This window comes from Corythoichthys intestinalis, chromosome 8, assembly GCF_030265065.1.
Source record: "Corythoichthys intestinalis isolate RoL2023-P3 chromosome 8, ASM3026506v1, whole genome shotgun sequence".
NCBI classification, from domain to species: domain Eukaryota; kingdom Metazoa; phylum Chordata; class Actinopteri; order Syngnathiformes; family Syngnathidae; genus Corythoichthys; species Corythoichthys intestinalis.
In genome coordinates this window covers 51,486,489-51,508,823 of record NC_080402.1, presented here as the reverse complement: position 1 = coordinate 51,508,823, position 22,335 = coordinate 51,486,489, and the positions used below count along the sequence as shown (strand labels likewise).

General features: G+C 38.2%; 1 protein-coding gene across 1 annotated transcript in view; it reads right to left on the bottom strand.

Annotated features, from left to right (window-relative positions):
- LOC130921090 (collagen alpha-1(XVII) chain-like) overlaps window positions 1-22,335 on the bottom strand; it is a 77,352-nt gene that overhangs the window by 49,676 nt on the left and 5,341 nt on the right. Inside the window, exons 3-14 of the mRNA XM_057844732.1 lie at window positions 19,910-20,291; window positions 19,764-19,811; window positions 19,575-19,679; window positions 17,040-17,087; window positions 16,651-16,962; window positions 16,346-16,471; window positions 9,287-9,403; window positions 9,136-9,219; window positions 6,490-6,540; window positions 2,205-2,375; window positions 2,025-2,105; window positions 1,900-1,944 (exon numbers count right to left, since the gene is read on the bottom strand). Of these exons, the coding sequence (XP_057700715.1) occupies window positions 1,900-1,944; window positions 2,025-2,105; window positions 2,205-2,375; window positions 6,490-6,540; window positions 9,136-9,219; window positions 9,287-9,403; window positions 16,346-16,471; window positions 16,651-16,962; window positions 17,040-17,087; window positions 19,575-19,679; window positions 19,764-19,811; window positions 19,910-20,291 (1,570 nt within the window). The remainder of the gene's footprint in view (window positions 1-1,899; window positions 1,945-2,024; window positions 2,106-2,204; window positions 2,376-6,489; window positions 6,541-9,135; window positions 9,220-9,286; window positions 9,404-16,345; window positions 16,472-16,650; window positions 16,963-17,039; window positions 17,088-19,574; window positions 19,680-19,763; window positions 19,812-19,909; window positions 20,292-22,335) is intronic.

The window sequence follows — 22,335 nt, the reverse complement described above, 5'->3', positions numbered from 1 at the left end:
CGTCTGGAACCGGTCTTCTGCATGTTCCAAGAACAAGAACCAAGCAGGGTGAGGCAGCATTTAGTTATTATGCTCCTCACCTCTGGAACAAGTTACCCGAACGTCTGAAGTATGCTCAAACTGTTAGCTCTTTTAAATCAGGGCTAAAAACGCTTTTGTTTAGCACTGCATATCCATAACTGTCTCTATATTTCAATCTACCTGCTTTCTATTCCTCTTGTGCTTACCTCCATTGCTGATTTCAATTATTATTATTATTAGTAGTAGTTTTTGTTTTATTTTTATTTTTGTTTTATTTTTATTTATTTATTTTTATTCTGTGATTAAATGCGATCTTTTGTCTTGGTTTTTATGTTGTGTTGATTTAAATGTGATTTTTATGATCTTCATGTGATGTAAAGCACCTGTAATTGCCTTGCGTTGAATTGTGCTATATAAATAAATTTGCCTTGCCTTGCCTTGCCTTGCCTTATTAATATCCCGTCCCTAGCAAAAAGTGTTCATGCAGGTTATGCTACTATACCGTCCCTACTAATGTTGAGAACAAACCTACACACCTTGTTTTGCAATGCATTTTAATACATTTCTGTCACTTATTCGTGGATTTTCACAGTTGTCAATGTCGTGTATAAACTCATCTAATGAACGATCGCTTATGAACACATTCATTATTTTGGGCGAACGTGAACTGAACGCATCATATTTTTGTCTCATGAACGTTAATGTGAACACTCTCATTCTAGTGGTTGTGAGCGGCGTTCATAACCTCGTTCATTGTCAAGTATTAGTGTTGTGCAGCAAAGAACATTTGCGACTACAGCTGTATATATGATGTCAACTCTTTTATTTTAGTGCACCGTAACTCTTGTGCACATCTCACTAGATGTCATTTATATCAGAACTATGATTTCCCTTATCCCCCAAGTCTCATCCCATTGTCGTTGTGAACCCAGGGTGATCATGGGACACGTAGTCCGTATACCACATTTATGAATATAGAATTAGAGCCTTTCCAACAAAACTGCAGATAAAGCCCTAGGCTAAAAACACTTGATTAAAATAATAACACTTAGGAGTGGAAAACTGTCCAACCAGGCAACTCAAGCTGCCTGAGGATGAACGGGTGTGTTGTTTAAGCGAGTATGGCAGCTTTTGCTACTGAAGCTTTTATGGCGACGAATAACCATTCTTTTACATTCAGTTGAACTTTATTTAGTTCTTTGGATCAGTACACGTTGCATCATTAACATAGTTTTGCAACCTAAATACCGCGTAAATAAATGCTTAACCTCACAGGGAACACACAGTGAAAGAGAACTTTCCTTCGTGTGCATCCATGACCAAACATAAGTACATAATTCCTTGATTTATTGAAAGTTTTTGGTGTTTACTTTGGAATCGCTGCATTCACTGCCGTTTGTAATGATATGCATGTGCAATGTGCAACCGCAAAGTTGCCATTTCTGATGGGGTAAAATCTGACCGAACACTGGCCCAGTACCAACATTTAAGTGAGTTTTACGAGCAGGTTATTACCGATGCAGATTTGTAATTGAATGTGAAGATGAATCTGACACAGTTTCAGTGTTTAAGTGGATAAAATAATTGCATGCAGTCTGTGGTTCTAATATCGACTCTGTCAATAATAGCTCACAGTAATTATTGGGGAAGAGAAAGAACTACAAAAAAAAATTACAAAAGAACTACATCGCTTTTACTCATTAACTTTAGTTCAAAATGTTGAATGATGGACTGAACGGTTCATTTTAAAATTTGTGAACTGCAATTTGAACTAGTTCATTTATAAAAATGAATTTTACCAACACTGACAGTTGGTCATGGTTCCCTGAAATTTCATACTGGAAGATCACACACAGTAAAATTGGAAATTTACTTTACCTGCACAGCCATCTTCATCTTTCGAACCAAATTTCAGGGCAGGACCTGCGAGAAATACAACAACTTACTGTTAGTAAAATAATGGTATGTCCCAATATGCAAAGATTTTATTTTGTATGTTGTACCTTTAGCTGCCCTTTTGTCATTCATGAGTCTCGAAGTAGGTTTTTGCTCCTCTTTCGTCAGTGAATCGTCTGAGGAGGTAGCTATAAAGAGAACACAAAGCAGGAATGTAATTGCATAGAAAATGTTCCATCTCAGTGTTATACTGTTCTGCATTGCTTGCAGTAAGTCTCAAGTCGTACCAGAAGAGATTGTAGAAATTGCAGGAGCAGTCGACATGAATTGCTTGCCCGTGTCTTTGGTCATGACCAGTCGCTCTAACTCCTTCTTCACAGCTGTATTGTCCCTTTCGATCATTGTGAATTTAAAATCTTTGCCCACAGTCTCATCAGCCGAAGGACTATTGGGACGAACTGCAAGTAACAGATTTGCAATTCAAAATTATTGTTATGATGGGCAAACTGATCACCTGCTAAAAGCAGTCATTATGCTTGTATATCATGATTATGAATTTTACTTATTACTTATACTTATTATTTACACTTTTGCTAAAACGTGCATTAGTTATGAGTCAAGTCCCAAGTACACTGCATGCGTGATCGTTGCGGTTCCGGTCCAGTTCAGTGTTGACTGCGTGCCACGCAGTCCGTCAAAAACAGGCAAATCATACCGGCTGCTGCACGGCTGCGGTCCGCCAACTCTGTCCCCTCGTGAGCTCTCGCGTGATCGCGCGCGATAATGTGCCATTTAAAACAACGACAAACACACGGAGTCTGTAGTATGTACTCATCAGAGAAGCAGAGAGAGAGCACATTTTTTTCCTTGCATATTGATATTGTAACGTTTGCTAAGCGGAAGTTTGGCCGCGAAAAACAACACACGAGCTTCAACGCCTTTTCCCTCTTTTTCTTTATTAACTTCCCGCCACCTCACCAATGCAAAAACAACAACTACAGTGGGGAGGACAAGTATTTAATACACTGCCAATGGGTTTTCCCATTGTCAGTGTATCAAATACTTGTTCTCTCCACTGTATTTACACTGACGCTATTTAGTCCACCAATCGGAGCGTCGGGCTGGTGCACCAGCACACCAATGACAGCCCCGCGTTGGTGCATAAATTAACCCACCGATGACAGCCCCGGTCGGCACAACACCGGCGAGGCTACAATATTTTAGTTGTGTCTGTCTCTTAATTCCAGATTGACTGCATCATGTTGAGAACAGGGCTCCGTGCAGGGGGGCTATTATGCCCTTGGTTGTGTCGGTGCGTTTATATCTTTGTGCACATTTCAAATTTATGGCACATAACATCTCATAGAGCTGTTATAAACAACTGATAAATAATCTGTCATATTTATAAAATGGATAGCGAATTATATATGACACGAACTAAAAAAACAGCGTACTTGGAATTGGTGTCTCAACACTGCAGATTCATGTGCCCAGCGCAAACTGTTGTTTTTTCTATTAAGAGTCAAGTGAAATGTAGGAAAGAAGGAGAAACGTCTTGAATAGACCACCAGGTCGAAACTTGTAGGTGTCTCTTTTTTCTCTTTCGTACTTTTCCCCCTCGACTCTGTATACAAACCGAGATTGTTTGTGCGCGGGGCACGAGAATTTCTGCAGTGGAACCACTTCCAGATACACTGCTTTTTTTTTTTTTTTTTTTTGCTTAGCACGTCGTGTGTTTGATATCATTGCCAGAAAAACACACATAATCGGACACTTTGCAGTTTCGCTTTTAATGGTGTCCTTATAGTAACGATCTGCTGCATCGTATATCACTTTGTGACTTTCCACCTCCATGATGAAGCGCTCATCATCCATCTTCGCTCATGTTTAAACCGTGATTAGGCACCTGGGCTTTTGATGTCAGGCCCAGCTCCGCCCATTTTGTCGGATGCGTGTCAGGTGTTCTGACAAAATTTGCAACCCATCAAAAATTGCTACCTTGCGGTTCTGCGCATGCGTGTAACGTTAAAAATGGCCGCGAATGCAGCGATTCCAAAGTAAACACTACAAACTTTCTTTAAAGAAAGGAATATTTACTTAAGTTTGATCATGTAAAGACATGTACAAAAGTTCCCAGATACATCCTACCATGTTAGCTGCACACAGCAACTGCACCCCGCGCTCTCACCGTTAACGACTTCGCCGTGTCGTTAAGTATTAATTTACGCCATTTTCGTGTTGCACATGTATGTTTATGATGTATCTAGTTTAGTTAGCACCTTTGGATAACATTGAGAGTCCAACCGAATCTAAAAGAGGGCTTTTTTAGCGCCACAAAAGCTTTGGGAGCAAAATTTTATAAGGGAGCAAATTTTGACAGAACACCGGCAAAAATAGAAAATAGCCTATACCATCCGGCAGGCATGCGGCACGCCGGAGGTGGTTCGCAGTCAATCCGGAGCACTGACGCGGCCGGTATACGTTGAACAATAGGATATAATGGGAACGGATTGGCTCCGGCGCTATTTTTTTTACCGGAGTCGGACCGGAACCGCAACGATCACGCATGCGGTGTACTTGGGCCCTCAATCATTATATAACTGCCTATGAAATATTTATTACTTGCTGTGTTGTTTTTGTCAACGGTGACGGTAACGAGAATATTTTGTAAACATTTTGTCAACGGACACTTTTTCAATCATGATGACAAGATGATAACGAGCTAAAACATGTTTTCAATCATGATGACAAGATGATAACGAGCTAGAACATGTTTTGGGAGACTAAAACATGACGAGACAAACGCCAGAAAAGAAAATGCGCAGTAGTTTCTGTCACATGTTCACAATGTGTGACATTTTAAGTGTAATTAGCCTGCATTGTAGCAGTGTCTGGTTGTGTTGCACGTGACGTCCTGACTCACCAGTGTGTAGTCTCCAGTGTCCATGCAGGCTTGCACATAGGTAAGATTTGTTTTCTTGACCAGAGATAATATGCAGTGTTGCTTTATCCTTTAAATGTCTGTGCTGAGTGATCATTACATACTAAATGTAACTCATAGCATTAGCATAGCTGTCGCATTAGCATTACGCAAATACAAACGGTGAGCGTCCTCTTAAACCTTCGGACAACTTTTAACATACAGTTCGTGGCGTCCAGGTGGGTATAATTAAATTATAATTACCGTATTGGCCCAAATATAAGACGGTGTTTTTTGCATTGAAATAAGACTGAAAAAGTAGGGGTTGTCTTATATTCGCGGTCTAGACATTATACCCATTCATGACGCTAGATGGCGCCAGATATCATTGAAGCGATGTTCTGTCATGACAGATCTCAGCTACTCTCAAGTTTAACCAGTTTGCATTATTTTATTGCAATGTTTTTCCTTATTCAGATTTGTTTCAAGACTACAGTTACAGTTAGACTTCAGTTTGATGGTTAATGCAGTTATTGCAATTTTGTTGTTTTATCACAATAGAATGGTTTATTTACATTTCAAAAACCAGAAGCCATTCATTTACGAATGTGATTCCACTTTAGTTTACATATTTAAATGTTCAGATATTAAGATTCGAATGAGGCAGAATAACATGCTTTTTTAAAAATCAAATATATTGTTATAATAATCATGTGTCAGATGTACTGTAATTATTTTCTGTATGAAAATTAATTTGGTGTTCAAAAAGTGTTTTTTCAAACTTGAGTCTTGAAAAAGAGGAGGTCGTCTTATAATCAGGGCAGTCTTATATTCGGACCAATACGGTAAATGAAAAAATTGTACTGTTTTCCTGAATTGTCCTTGTAGACGCTACAATATGTGCTCATCTGTCAATGCTAATTCGACGAAATTGGGAAATCTTTATTTATTTATTTTTGGAGTAATTAAAAAAAAAAAATTACAGACGTAAACGTTTTTAGTAAACGTCAAATAAAACTAGATGAAATTAGTCTTGAGTTTTTGAAACAAGGTATGAATCTAATGTATATCACCTAAACCAATACACATAAAAGTTAGCATACATCAATACAAATTTATTTTGCATTGATCATTTAGCCTATGAATTAATTAGGTTCACATTCATGAGAAATGTAGCACTGATCCCCAGTCACCCAATCTTGTTGGTCTTATTGATGTCCCATTCCAGCAAAAGGTGTACATGCAAATTATGCTGTTATGTCATCCCTACCAATGTTGAGACCAAACCTAAGTCCTTCGATCAGCAACCACTAGAGTTGTATAAGTGTCTGTGTTCACCATTGATGAAGAATGGTAAGTGATTACCGGTATTAATCACTGTATTGTACTGCTCAAATGGCTTTGCGTTTCTGCCTGTATTGGTTTAGCTGGGCTTTCGACACTCTATTGCCTAACAAGCATTTCTTTGACGGGATTCTGTAGGGGTTTCTTTTAGGGGTGGGGGAGGGAAACTCAGAAAAATAAATCTGCAAGCTGAAAATGTATGCTGTCAATTGCAAAATGGCCAAATAGATTCTAACAAAAACACAATTGTGAACTTCTCTACCAAGTCATTTGGAAATAATCTGATTTATTTTTTATTTTTTATTTACCTGTAGTTGTACTTATTTCAGGAGAAGAGACATTTTTCTGCACACCATAAACTGAAAAAGAGATATAAGTCAATGTGACATTAGAGAAAAAAAGATGAAAAAAGAAGAACTACAAATAATGACAGTTCTCACTTCGTTTTTCTTTCACTGCCAGATGCTATTAGTGCAGAAGTAAAAAACACTATCTGAGACCAAGAATTACCTTGACAATTGGGAGTCAAGATTGAGAGATGATCGAGATCGATATCAGCCGAAAGTTATGGTTCGGTACGGGATTGGTACAACAGGAAAAACAAAAAGGCTTTTTTGAATTTTGAAGGTTAAAGTTTGTTCTATTAACTAAAATTAAATAGCAAATGCAAAATTAATAGAAGAAAACATGAAACTTGTGAATTTTTGTTTTTACTGTTCTAACATTCTTTAGTTCACAGTTTATGTGAAAAAATAGACAACACACTCAGTTTTGTAGTGATTGACCAAGTTAACAGTTAAAGTCATGTAGCACTTGACAGCTGGCAAACTTTTTTTTTTTTTTTTAATAAAAAACTAGATACTACAACCATTTTCAATGTTGGATTACACACAGTTAACTGAGCCATTACGAGTGAACATACACTCCCACATAATATATATATATTTATATATTTTTAAATTGGTCAAAATAAAATAAAAAGTGCAAATAGTTCCAAAACTGAAAAAGCATCTCTTGAAATAGTGCAAAAATAAATACTCACTCAGTGTTTCAGTGACTTTAGCCTAGGGCAGGGGTCGGCAACCCAAAATGTTGAGAGAGCCATATTGGACCCAAAAAACAAAAACAAAAAAACAAATATGTCTGGAGCCGCAAAAAATTAAAAGCCTTAAATATGCCTAATAATGAAGGCAACACATGCTGCGTGTATCTGTATTAGCTTTATTAGCCTACTATCAGAATTGACTAAGTCGGCTAAAAATACATAATGAGCCTTAATGATTTAATGTTTATTTTCCTGGCAGTGTATCCAACGCACCACGTGACTACTCTGTTGTATGATGCCAGCTTGTTTAACTTTATTAGAATACTAATGAATTGTTTCATTGCTTTTATGAAATTATAGAAATGCAATAAAGAAATCCGATTTTTGATGTCGTTTTTATTTTGGGTTTTCGAAAAACAACAAAATGGAACAGCTCATGTATCATTGTCACATTTACTTTAGTGATGATATTGTCTCATGTACTTTAGTAATTATAATAATTATGATCATAAATACTGTCGTGCGTGAGGTTAGTAGCGTGTGCTCAACTGAACGTGCAGAGAAAAAAAAAAACTGACGAGCGTGGGAGTCAAGAATCCAAAATCCATTATTGCTCGCTCAGAATAGAGGCAGCAATATAACGCCATAGCATCCCGCCGTGCTGATAGGAACGTGTGTCGCAGGCTATGACGCAAATCATTTTTAATTAATTTATTTTTTTATTTTGTTCTTTATTGTTTTCCAGTCACCAGTTACATTACAGCATACATACATACAGTACATACATTCCTGAACAATGGAATCAAACTTGTAAACTATGTGACATTAATAGACGCAAATCTTTGTTGACAGAAATGTTGAAATGTATTATTTATTCTACACATTTTTACAGCACTGGAAAATGTTAAGAATGTTTGTGTCATTTTTGTCCTCCTGCAGAAACCATATCAAAACGAAAAATATTGTAACGTTACCGGGGCTGTCATCGGCACGGTAATTTATGCGCCAACGCGGGGCTCTTATTGGTGTAATGGTGCGCCGGCGCGACGCTCCGATTGGTGGACTGCATAGCCGCCAGTGTATATTGTTATTGTTTGTTTTGCATTGGTGTGGTGGTGGAAAGAGGAATAAAAAAGGAGGTTAAAAGCGTTAAGGCTCCTGTGTTATTTTCGCTGCCAAGCTTTCAATTAGCAAGCGTTACATTATATTTCCGTCAACCATATTTGTCCATTTTCACACATTTTTGAAAATGCTCCAGGGAGCCAATAGGGAGGGCGCTAAATAGCCGCATGCAGCTCTCAAAACACAGGTTGCCGACCCCTGGCCTAGGGTTAAAGCAAAAGAAAGATTTCCTGGTTTGAAAATACAAAATAAATACACTTCAAAGTGTTAGTAATACTGCTTTTGATAGTTCCTACTCTGTACATTTGCCATAACTTTCCTATTACCTAGTCATTAATGATATGATTGATGATGATATAATTAATGATTTTCATCATCGTCTATTTTGGTTAGTCTTCTTTTTGCCATAATGTCGATTGTTGGTTTAGGCGCATAACCTCTACCGACCAATGGATATACGCCATCTGACTGCGTGCACCAAACCGTGATGCCCATACTGTGATGATACGGGTGGAATACAAATACCGTTACCTTCTTAACTACATATATATATTCTTCAAAAAAACTGTTGCGTTGACCCATAAACTGTGCTTACCTAATGTAAAATGGTGCATCACTGCCATCTTCTGGCATTTGTGCAGAAGTTAGATTGTTTTTAAAGGTTTAAATCCACAGTGAACCCCTCAGGGAACCTACTACCTCATTAAAAATATAATGAGTGTACTTGTCAATATTTGGGTTCTGACATAATACAAATGTTTTATTGAATTTCTGTGGACGTGATTACCTATTTGTGGATTGTTTGCAGCAGGACAGTCGACTGCAGGACTGGTGTTACTGATGATGTTATTCTGAGCGCCGTACACTGTCACTAAAGGACAAAAAAAATATGACTCGGCCTTATAATTAGAGGGACTTTTTCAACACCAGAGACTCACCAGTGCTGCTGACGGATAGTCCGCTCTGCTCAGGGGCAGAGCTGAAGGCCATATTGTTCTGAACACCTCCCCCAACCCCTATTCTTCCAATTCCCCCTTCCCCCACTCCTCCAAGTCCTATATGAAATGATATTGAAAATCAGATGAAACACTTTTAATATAGCAAAATATTAAAACACAGATTGTACATTCATTCAAGATACAAATCATGTGAGTAGTAAGCAGTGTAATGAGCTACAATGATTCCGTATTGGCCCGAATATAAGATGGCCCTGATTATAAGACGACCCCCTCTTTTTCAAGACTCAAGTTTGACAAAAGACTTTTTGAACACCAATTTAATTTTTATACAGAAAATAATTACAGTACATCCGAAACAAATGATTATAACAAAATATTTGAGAGAAAAAGCGTATTATTTTGCCTCATTCAAATCTTAATATCTAAACATTTAAATCTGTAAACTAAAGTGCAATCACATTCGTAAATGAAAGGCTTCTAGTTTTGAAATGTTAATAAACCTATTGTGATAAAACAACAAAATTACAATAACTGCATTAACCATCAAAAGTGAATTCTAACTGTAACTGTAGTCTTGAAACAAATCTGAAAAAGGAAAGGAAAAACATTGCAATAAAATAATGCAAACTGGTTAAACTTGAGAGTAGCTGAGATCTACATGACAGAACATCACTTCAATGATATCTGGCGCCATCTAGCGTCATGAATGGGTATAACATGTTATAATATAAGACGACCCCCACTTTTTCAGTCTTATTTCAATGCAAAAAACACCGTCTTATATTCGGGCCAATACGGTAATAATGATAATAAAAAATAACCATCCTTCATCTGGGGCCCAGTTGCAGCCTACTTCCTACAGCTTTCACAATTGTGAAAAATGGCCACTCCAGCGTGTCCCAAGTCCTTCTCAGGCCCTCCTCCCAGTTGGACTCCTTCATAGGGAGGCAACTTGGAGGCATATGAACCAGAAGCCCGAGCGTCCTCAGCTGCTTCCTCTCAGCAGGTCTAGTCTAAACTCCTCTTGATTGACTAAGCTTCTCATCCTATGTTTAAGAGAGCACCCAGCCACTCTGGGGATGAAGCTCACTCCAACCGCTTGTATCAGCGACCTTGCCCTATCAGTCATGACAATGTAATGTTGTGATTAATTAAAAATATTTTACTAAACAATTATTTCTGTGACTGAACCATCTTCGGGGGACAATATAAATGTCGAAATCATAAGCGTTGCAGAGGTTGTTCTTTTGAACAAATACCAAGGATATTGAACGAGTGATGACCAAGGGGCAAAGTGGGCCGGAACAGTTCTTTGTTCTCGATAATATGACAGCAACTGCCAAAACCCTTTAAAAAAAAAAAAAAAAACATGCCAGGCTTCCACACACACATCTCAATTCAAATAAGAAAACAATCTACCAACGTAAGATTTTTATACACAAGTGTTAACAACAAGCATGATAACGCACTTGTGTATGATAATCCTATTCCACCGATATTTGTTATTTATTTATTCCATGGAAGGCACGGAGCTCTCTCTAGCTGCAGCAGTTATTGGAGTCTAATGAGTTGCGTCCTTGTGCGCATGCGCGCAGCAAATCACCCTGGACTCAGTTGTCCTTTCAGTTGGCTTACATACTGACATGTGACCAGCATTGATAGTTAGCTCTGATGTACATGAATAAGCTTGTTGAATTAATGCGATTAAAAGGGCAATGCAACAGAAAATTGATCAGATATTTAAGAGAAAGGAAAAAGTTGAAGAGGCTTATTTATTTCATTTTTTTTATTTGCTCTGATAGGGAGGTTCAGAACATCTTCCATATCAATGTGCACTTTGGACTTATTTTAGTTCATTTATGTTCGGCTACTTATTTATTTATTTCTTTATAATTTAAAAAAGTCAATGTTTGCGTGTTCTCCAAAATATATTCCGTGTGTCCTCCAGGGTCTGGGCCGCGTCCCCAGGCCCAGGGAGAAGGTCGGAGCTTGAGACAGGCCCAAGGGACGGAGGTGCACCCCCCCAACCTCACCCCCGGGCCGAGAGGGGTACACGATATGGCATCGGGGAGCACCCCCCACAGCACCCAGTGCAAGGAGACCTGTTGACCCCAAACCAGTGCAGGATCGTAGTCCTCAACTTGCAGATCAAGGCACACCTTAGTTGTCCAATTTATCACTCTATAATTTTTTCATGATTTTTAAAATTTACTGACTAACTTCAATATCTCCTAGGCCATTTGACCTTATGACCCCAAACTTGTGGAGGATCGTAGTTCTCTCCTTGGAGACTGAGGCAGACTTCTTAGTTTTTCAATTTATGACTCCATATTAAAAAAAAAAAAAAAAAAAGTTTCAATTTATTGACTAACTTCAAACCTCAATAACGCTAAGGTCATTTGACCTTTTGACCCCAAACAAGTGGAGGGTCGAAGTGCTGTACTTGGAGATCAAGGCACACCTCTTAGTTTTCTTATTTACAGTGTATCACAAAAGTGAGTACACCCCTCGCATTTCTGCAGATATTTAAGTATACCTTTTCATGGAACAACCCTGACAAAATGACACTTTGACACAATGAAAAGTAGTCTGTGTGCGGCTTATATAATCGAGTTAAATCATTTTCCCCTCAAAATAACTCAAAATATAGCCATTAATATCTAAACCCCAGAAAAAAATGGCCCACAGCAAGGCTCTGACCTGCAAGGATGATCTGTCTACTGCAATCAAAGAAAGATGGCACCAAATTGATGAATAATACTCATCAAGTCCATGCCTCAGAGACTGCAAGCTGTCATAAAAGCCAGAAGTGGTGCTACTAATTACTAGAGATGGGTTTCGATTGTTATTTCCTTGTTTTTCATGATTCCATATTTTTTTCCTCAGAATGGAGATATTCCATATACCGGTATAGAATGGAGATATTCCATATACCGGTATATCTCCCTGCACTTGTTCTATAAAAGTAACATTTACTGACCACCACAATTTCTTTTAGTGTTTCTGAATGCTAAAGAGTTGCACTTTGGAACTAATTCATTATTTTTTCAAGCTTTTTATCTGAGTTTGTTCTACATGATAAAATGTCTGAGTGAGTGCTCGTCTGAGACTGGTGATTTCATACTTTTTGCTAGGGGTTGTAAATAACATACATGAAATAATGTAAAAATAATACATACTGTACATTCATTCTCTCATATGATTCGTGTGTGGAAGGTGTAAGTGTAGATAAATACGAAGATGAATATCAATGCCCATAAATATGTTTTTAGAACTCTTTTTATTCCTAAAACAAGATTAAAAAGTCTGCGATGCACTGACTGTGCGAAAGTTGAGTCACGAAGTAGTGAGGGATTACTGTAATAAATAGTATGACGTGCGTACATGTGAAAATTATTCCCCAGATGGTATTAACATAATACTACAGGTTGTGCAATGTTTTTTTCTGAATCAGCATTAGGTTAATCAGGCAGAGGACAGTCAAAGTGTAACTTAAACATTAATATACGGCATGGAGTGTGTGTGTGTGTGTGTGTGTGTGTGGGGGGGGGGGGTCCATCATATCAAGTACTCTACCACTCCTTAAACTTTCACTCTCCAAACTAACCAGACCCTCACCTGATCAAATCTCTCCTTCAAACACCCACATTTTGAATGTACCAAGAGGTGTTTACATACTGTAGCGAATTGTCAAACCGCACGGCAAAATCTAAAGCACTCCCTGAAACAATCACGTGGTACGGCTGGGCAGCGAGGCTTCGGACGTCATCGTTTTCGGAACTTCCCCTAAATGAAGTGAGCCTCAGTACGCGCTTCTCAGAAACATGCATGGAAATGGGTCAAGGGTTAAAAAGGTGAAAAGGGTGTGGAGGAAATATATTCTGGTACACTGTACAACTAGGGCTGTCCCAAATGACTAAGTTTCTCCCGATTAGTCAGCAATGGAATTTTTGATGATGCTTATTAATTCACAAAAAACATTTTGGAACACTTAAATTATTTTTTGAACACTTACATTTTTTATTAAAGTACAAATAAACATGTAAATAACAACAATAAATCACAAATAAAAAATGAGGTCAAATGCTGAAATCATTAACTAGTGCAAAAGTATGGAATGTAAACATATTCAGAACACTGACTTCGCCTTTCCAACATGATTCAAAACAATTCTTAAAAAAATATCTAGCATTAATATTATAGTATACTACTATATAAAATAGTATTATAATAATTATAATAATTATTCATTGCCAATCAGATTTTTCATAAAGGGTGTCATTTTAAAGCTATTCTTAGAGTATGAATTCTGAAGTATGTGGGATTAACTCCAGATATCGTTATTTATATGACGAACATGACGTGCTTTTACTTTGAAATGTTCCTCGGGAAGTACGTTCGCTAAATTGTTCATAGTTACACGTGGCAAAAAAAAAACACTTTTTGTAATCGCATGTGGTGTAGGTAATAGATTTTTTTTTTCTTTCATTTTTTCGTTTGCAAATGCTGTCAACCAGCAATTTTTCATGTTTGAAGTGTCACCTTTTAACCGCAAGTTTGCGTTTTGGAGAAGACTGCCAATGTTTTATAGCAGGCTAAAGTAGGTTGTCTTTTTTCAATGTAGCAATGCTCACGTTTACAGTGCTTAATATAGACGTGTTTCCTTATTTTGTATGTCTGAACTTTAATTCTACGGCGTGTTGATGACAAATAAACATCTGTGAAAAGAACTGAAGTCTCATATGCCATCAACACACACATGTCAATCAATCAATCAATCAATCAATCAATCAATCAATCAATCAATCAATCAATCAATCAATCAATCAATCAATCAATCAATCAATCAATCAATCAATCAATCAATCAATCAATCAATCAAATTTATTTATATAGGCCTTTACAAAAACCTGAAAGGCCCTCAAAGTGCTTTACAATAAAACATGACTCAAGATAAATAAAAGGCAGGAAAATATTATACAATGACATTAAGAAAAGAAAGAAATGAAACAAAAAAACAGCTTATCGCGATAGAAGTCCAGCAAATAAAAAAATAAAACTGATAAAATCTAAAAACATTAAAAACCCTAAAGCAAATAAAACCAGGCTATCCTAATCTGTATAAAAGACGAGTCTAAAAAGGTGTGTTTTTAACCGAGACTTAAAAAGACCTAGATCCGTGGTGATGCAGATTTCAGGGTGAAGGCTATTCCACAGCCTAGGGGCAGCAACCGCAAATGATCGGTCTCCCCACTGTTTAAGTTTCGACCTCGGAACATGTAAAAGAAGCTGGCCGGTCGAATGAAGAGTCCTGCCTGAGTTACGGAAGGTTAAAATGTCCGATAAATAAGATGAAGCCTGGCCATTAATAGAATTAAAAACAAACAGTAAAAGTTTGAAATCAATTCTAAAATGGACTGGAAGCCAGTGGAGTGATGATAGCACAGGGGTAATATGCTCACGTCTGGGTGTACCTGTTAAAAATCAGGCAGCAGCATTTTGAATAAGTTGCAGACGAGAAATTGAGGACTTGGGGAGGCCAACATAAAGTGCATTACAGTAATCCAACCTTGAGCTTATAAATTTATATAAATATATTTTTCAAGGTCGTGGCGACTAAGAAAAGGCTTCACTTTGGCCAGAGAAAGAGCTGGAAAAAACTTGCTCTTACAACAGTACTAATCTGCTTTTCAAAGGTTAGCCTGCTATCGAATATCACTCCGAGATTTTTAACATGTGTCTTTAAAATGTCACCCGGAGCGCCAGAGTTGGGCTCAAGGGCATTCATCATAGAAGGTGTGCCAAAAGTAACAAATTCAGTTTTGCTCTCGTTAAGATGTAAGAAGTTTTGTGCAAGCCACTGCTTCACATCAGATATGCACTCCATCAATTTAGCGAGAGCAGTTTTATCTTTAGGTCTCAGGGGCAGATAAAGCTGGAGGTCATCAGCATAAAAATGAAAAGCGGTATTATGTTTTTTCATAATTGATCCTAAAGGTTGGAGATAAAGCGCAAAAAGAACAGACCCTAAAATAGAGCTTTGCGGTACCCCGCAAGACAGAGACGTTTGTGAGGAGGAAAATTCCCCAATCATTGCCGAGAATGTTCTATGTTTTAGGTATGATTTCAACCATTTTAGAGCATTACGACGGATACCTATGACATGTTCTAAACGAGATATAAGGACTGTATCTAAATGTACACGCATGCACAAATGTAAGCACGCACGCACGCACTCGGCGATAAAACGCAGCAGTGAAAATTAACACCCTCATTTTTATTTACCGTGCGATAAATAGATTGCATATCGCAACAGGCTTGGCAACTTCAATTACAAATGTTGTTAGTTAGTTAGTTAGTTAGTTAGTTAGTTAGTTAGTTAGTTAGTTAGTTAGTTAGTTAGTTAGTTAGTTAGTTAGTTAGTTAGTTAGTTAGTTAGTTAGTTAGTTAGTTAGTTAGTTAGTTAGATGGACTCTCCTTTCGTCTTCCAAAATTACAACCGGGTGATGGCGCTTTAGGTGTTGGCATTGATGAGACAGGACACAACAGTGTACCCGCCTTTATTTCGTTGAAATAAGTCAATGTTTTGGCCACTCTGGTGCGCTTTTTTGGCTTTGTGCCGCATTCTTACCAAGCGTCCGACATTAAAAAGATCTCCCGAGCTCCTCCACGCCATAAAAAAAATTCTCATCGGATCTACACAATTCACATAGGTCACACTATTTGACTTCAAAACGGTGAATTTCACCGAAAGGTGAGAGATTTTCATGCCTGCAGAAATGTCCCTTCATTACTCGACACATGCTTCGAAGGCTTGGCGCACCTCACTTCATCAATAGCCAATAGCATTTTCGTCTGCATTACAGTCCCCCCCCATCCCCATTAAAAAAAAAAAAAAAAAAAACATTCTGGCTCCGTGACGACCTTCATGTCAGGGAAATTTTAGCCACTTTGATAAATGAATGTGTTTAGGACCTAAACACAGCAAGACTAATGTCCACAGTGATAAATCACAGAATAGTATATTATTTGACCGACCTGAGTGGTAAATGGTAGATGTGGTGGTTAGGTCACTGGGGTTTGTGCTGTAGCTGTAGCTGCTGTTGACACTGCTAACATTTCCAGGCATAACACCACCATAGTGATCAGGAGCAGTGGGCAAACCTATTGAGGACATTAAGATCATAATATTTCTTGTGATCAAGGGTAAGATTTTTCACAAAGGAAGAATATGACATGCAGAAGGAAAGGGCAATATTAATGACTAAGTCCGTAGAATCCCCAGAGAAAAAAATGAAAAGATTGCAAAGATGCAGAATTTATTCATCACACAAAAGCTCGACCTGATTTTGAAGTCTCTGTTCCGATCCTGATTTCCACACTAGTGTTGTTAGGGACAACCCGTGAGTTGAAAATCGGCTGAATAGTGCTAGTACTCTCAGAAATAATCTGAGTGTCTACACTGGGCTTCTTGGGGATGATCAATGAGTAGTTAGGAAACGGAATGGTGCTGGTGCTAGGGCTCTCAGACGTGGTTCTAGTTTCCACACTGGCCTTGTCAGGGATGGGCAAGGAGTTTTCCGTGGACTGAATAGTGGTGGTGCTCTTGGACTGGTTTCCTCTCAGCAGACGCTTCACATCACCCAGTTCCGTCCCTGCCAAAAGCATATCAACTGGTTGGTGTGCGGAAAACTAGTGGCATAAGACCAAAGTGACAGCGCTGAATACTCACAAATTGCTGGGGGAGAAGCCCTCTGAAGCCTAGCTCGAATCTCACTCTCTGAAAGAGGAAATAAGCACTGAATGAGGAATGAAATCCCAAGTTGGCAGGTGATGACAAAAATGATATTTACATTTGGAAAAAAAGTAAATATAGGAATTAGATATGAAATATAAGCATACAGAAAACAGCTGGAGATACGGAAAGCTAAGATAAGGAAATATGACGCGTATGTAGCGTTTGCCCTCACTTTTAATACAGTGGGAGACGAGGAAAGACCAATCTGTTTACTGTGTCTAAAAATGTTAGCAGCGGACAGCATGTAGTCAATTAAGACGTCACTTAAAGACATTAGACCCCAATCATATTGATAAGACGTTTGATTTTTTTTTTTTTTCAGCGAAAACCTGCCGAATATTGCCAACAATCGTCCCGCTTTGGGAGTGTTACGTTAATAAACCAGCGAGCACTCTTAGCATCATATAAGGTGGCATACCGGGTTGCTCGGTGCAAAATAAACCCACACCATAGCAAAGGAGCTGATACTGCCTGCACTGCCTGCAGAAAAAAATATGAACTGTCCCTTTGTAAAATGACACTGTCGTTTTTGTTCTATTAATTTTTTTTTTTTTTGGGGGGGGGGGGCAAATTGTTTGGTGTATTATACAGTTGAATGACCTTTTGGAATTTCTCACATTTCTGCATTAAATCGCCATCAAATGTGATCTCATATTTGGCAAAATCACACAGATGTAAAAACGTGTCTGCTTTAACTAAAACCACCCAAACATTTATAGGTTTTCATATTTTGATGAGGATAGCATGTAAACAACAACAGAAAGGGGAAAAATAAGTAAGCGAACCTTACCTGGGGACTTAATTAGCAATTGAAACCAATTATTACCAAACATTTTAAGTCAGGTGTGTGCCCAATCACTGATAAGTGGTTTAAAGCTGTCCTGCCCACTATAAAACATACACCTGGTAAGAATTGTCTTGATGAGAAGGGGCTGTTTTGCTATATTTTGCAGGAAAACCTGAGGCTGTCTGTCCGACAGTTGAAGCTAAAAAGAGGATGGATGCTGCAACAAGACAATGATCCAAAACACAGAAGTAAATCAACTTCAGAATGGTTTCAGAAGAACATAATACACGTTCTGGAGTGGCCAAGTCAAAGTCCAGACTTGTACCCCATTGAGATGCTGTGGCATTACCTAAAGACAGCCATTTTCATGCCAGACTTCCCACAAATCTTTTTTAAAAAATTTTATTTATTTATTTATTTATTTATTTTTATTCTAAACCTCTCCTATTCAGCTGTTTGACACAGAGAATGGAAGTCTAAGGGCCCGGATGGTCTGAACAGTTTTAATGTTTCACATTGAGAGTATTGCATACTCCCATTGTGATCATTCAACATACCTTGTTTATTATGACAAAGCAGCAAACAGGAATGGGTTATGGGGAACCAAAAGAAAAGAAACAAGAGAAGAAAGAAAAGAAACACAAACAAACGACAACAAGAAATACATTGAACGTCTACACTAACTACTAATGTGTTGGTACTATCGTCAGCTAGATGTATTTCAGGTTGACACCATGTGGGGGACCTGTTGACCAGGGAAAGAGGGGGACAGGGGTGGGGGAGTCTATAAGCTAAGTGGTTGAAAGGGGTAGAGTGTACACAAATCGGCTCTGTAACCCAATAATCGTGTGAATCCCTTGTGAGTGTAAGCCCGTTGGTGACCGACCCTACGCTGCCCCACCGCCACTCCCGGCACCAGGACCCCCCCACCCGAGCCGCCGTATCACAACCTGCCGCACACGAGCCCCATTAAGCGCGCGACAGCCAAGCAGACGAGAGGAGACACATATTATTAAATGTGATGGTTCACTTACTTATATTCGCCCCTTCTGTCATTGTTTGCATACCATCCTCATGAAAATATGAAAACCTATAAATGTTTGGGTGGTTTTAGTTAAAGCGGACACTGTTTTTTCATCTGTGTGATTTTGACAAAGGTCAGATCACAATTGATGGTGATTTTATGCAGAAATGTGAGATTTTGCGAATGGAATTTGGAATGTGAAATTCCAAAAGGTTCAGATACTTTTTCATACCACAGTACTTTGAATTATTGTTAGTAATCAATTTGAATTTATTTTCCTTCATTAATTTTATTACATTTTATTTTTCAGCATCACATGGTCAAAAAATGTACTTTGGGTGTATTTTTAGTTTGGATGTGACTGTTTTTTGTTTAGTTTTTTTTTTTAATTCAGGCAAATTGATGCACTTTACATACATAGGACATTTGTTTTAATCACATGACACATGCGATTAACGTGTAATAATCTAATTGGAACGTGTATTTGTTACATATTTTGATGCATGTTTATGTATTGTAAAATATGTATATATGATTTATGTTCTTTGGGGGGCTTGGAACGGATTAGGGCATTTTACATGGAAAATGCCTGTCTACTTTCAGCATTTTCAAGTTACGAAACTACTTCGAGAACCAATTCATTTCTTAAGTAGAGTACCACTGTCAATGGATGCAGCGCCTTCTGTTGTATGCGACTTGCCCACCAGAGGGCAGCATAAAGTTCGTCCTCGTGTGGTGGAAAGTGACGTTGCCTTTGAGGAGCCTGTGATAAAACAAGATTGACAGTTTGAATACATCATCACCTGCCCGACAGTTTTCATTAAGTGCTTCAATGTGACTCATTTACCATAATCTTTCCTGGAATACTCTGGAGATGAGTCTGTGCTTGAGCTCCCTGAAACATGTCAACACATCAAAAGTGGACATTCATCATCTCTATTTGAATTAAAAACAGATGTATTAGTCTTATATCTTGAAGGGAGTATGACTAACAGTCTAAAGCATCAGGGTGTGTTGTGGCCAGTGTGGTCAAAATCTTCCTCTCCTTTAAAATAGAAGAAGACGCAACTGCAGAGGCCGAACCTCTCGTCAGCTGCCCAAATCCATCTGCACTGTAGGTTTTGGACACCCTAGAAAAGGTTACAGCACCTGTACCTCTTTCTTTCTCGTCTTCCACAGTCAAAAACCCAGAAGACATGCTAGACGAGCCTAATTCGCCCCGAAATCCCACGCCTGAACTCATTTTAGTGCTTGAGGCTATCCAACTGCTTTGCCTGGTTCGCCAGCCAAAAAAAGTTCTGAAGTGGAGAAAATTTTGCCTCTGGTGCTGATCCAAATGAAACTGGTTTTGCCTTAGTAGACAGGGAACAGTTACCTAGAGGGAAAAAAGATGATTCAATGTTCCATCATGTTATATCTTTTATCTTGTCTTTATCTAAGTCTTGGATTCCACCAATGACATTGCCAAAGTTTGAGAATGCCTGATACTTTAGTTATTTGCCCATTTCAAGTTCAAACCAGCACTGACAACGTTCATGGCAATGCTTTGAATGTCAGCAATTTCTTTCTTTCTTTCTTTCTTTCTTTCTTTCTTTCTTTCTTTCTTTCTTTCTTTCTTTCTTTCTTTCTTTCTTTCTTTCTTTCTTTCTTTCTTTCTTTCTTTCTTTCTTTCTTTCTTTCTTTTTTTTAATATTTGCATCTATGAATTTAATGTCTGTTATTACAGGCTTGATTTAGAACAAATACCTGGGAAGGGTGACAGTTTTTAATTAATGAACAAAACAATGAGTTTTAGACATTAATTTGTTGTTCTCTAACAAAAAGCAGAACAATAAATTCATAAACAAGCTGTTAGTAATGAAGTTCTTTAATGACAAATTTAAAGCTCTTTTCTTTTTGGGTTGAACTGAATGTAAACACAAATGAATGCTGTACTTTTGATCTGTCACGCCTGCAAAGGAAATAAATAAATAAAGCTATGCCAATGTTACAACAAAAATCATACGTCAATTTTCATATTTCATTTGTTATGGTATGATGATACACATGAAAATGGAAAAAACACACCACATGCATTGTTTTGGATAATCCAAAGGTCATGCCAAATTTATTCATAAGGTATTTCAATGAGAAGACGCTGACACTGAAATAGTCATGTGAAAACATTATGTTAAAAAATTAGGACATCTTATTAAATATTCAGTTCTTTATCAAGAAATGTTCACATATCAATGTCTGATCTTGTATTTCTTTATCCCTGGAAGAGAAAGTGATTTCATACAGGTAAACAACAAAAAATAACCTTGTTTTACTCACTAAACAAAATACTGTATATCAACGCAGAATACTTTCAGCTGTGAGATGTTTGAGGGGTTTCTTGCATGTAGAGCCCGTTTCAAATCACCCCACAGCATCTCAATGCGATTAAGAGCTGAGCTTTGACTCGGCCATTCCAGGACTCTCCATTTCTTCTTTCTCAGCCAGTCCTCGGTGGATTTACTGGTATGTTTTGGGTCTTTGTCATGTTGCAGGGTCCAATTTCGCTTCAGCTTTAGTTTTTTTCACAGATAATCTCACATGTCCCTCAAGCACTCTCTTATACACGATAGAATTTATGGTGGATTATAAGATGGTGAGCTGACCAGGTCCTGCTGCAGCAAAGCATCCTCAAACCATGACACTTCCACCTCCATGCTTCACAGTTGGTATGAGGTTCTTTTCCTAGAATGCTGTATTGGGTTTACGCCAAACATGTTCTCTGTTCTGGTGTCCAAATAATTCAATTTTAGATTAATCTGTCCAAAGAACGTTATTCCAGAAGTCCTGGTCTTTGACTACATTCACTCTGGCAAACCTCCGTCTGGCCTTCATGTTCTTCTTGGAGAGCAAAGGTTTCCTCCTAACACACCTCCCATGAAAGTTAAACTTGTGAAGTCTCTTTCTGATTGTAGAGGAATGCACTTTCACATCAATAGTACCAAGAGCCTGCTGGAGGTCCCGTGATGACATTTTAGGGTTTTAAGACACTTCTTTTAGCATCTTGCGGTCTGCTCTCGGGGTGAACTTGCTTGGACGGACAGGTGTGGGCATGTTGGCAGTTGTTTTGAATGTCCTCCACTTGAAGACTATTTTCCTGACAGTGGAATCGCTGATTATATATTCTTTTAAGATCTTTTGAAATCCCTTACCAGACTCAAAAGCGTCTACAATCTTTTTTCTGAAGGCCTCAGATGGCGTTTTCCCTGACTCACAGTCACTCTTGAAAGTATTCTTCATTGAGGAGTGGGGTAAACTTTCTTCAGCCCGATGTCAAAGACAGGTTGATGGCTACAAAAAGCGTCTCACTGAAGTTATTTCAGCCAAAGGGGGTAACACTAGCTATTAGGTGGTAAGGTGTCCTAACGTTTTCCTCAGTTAGA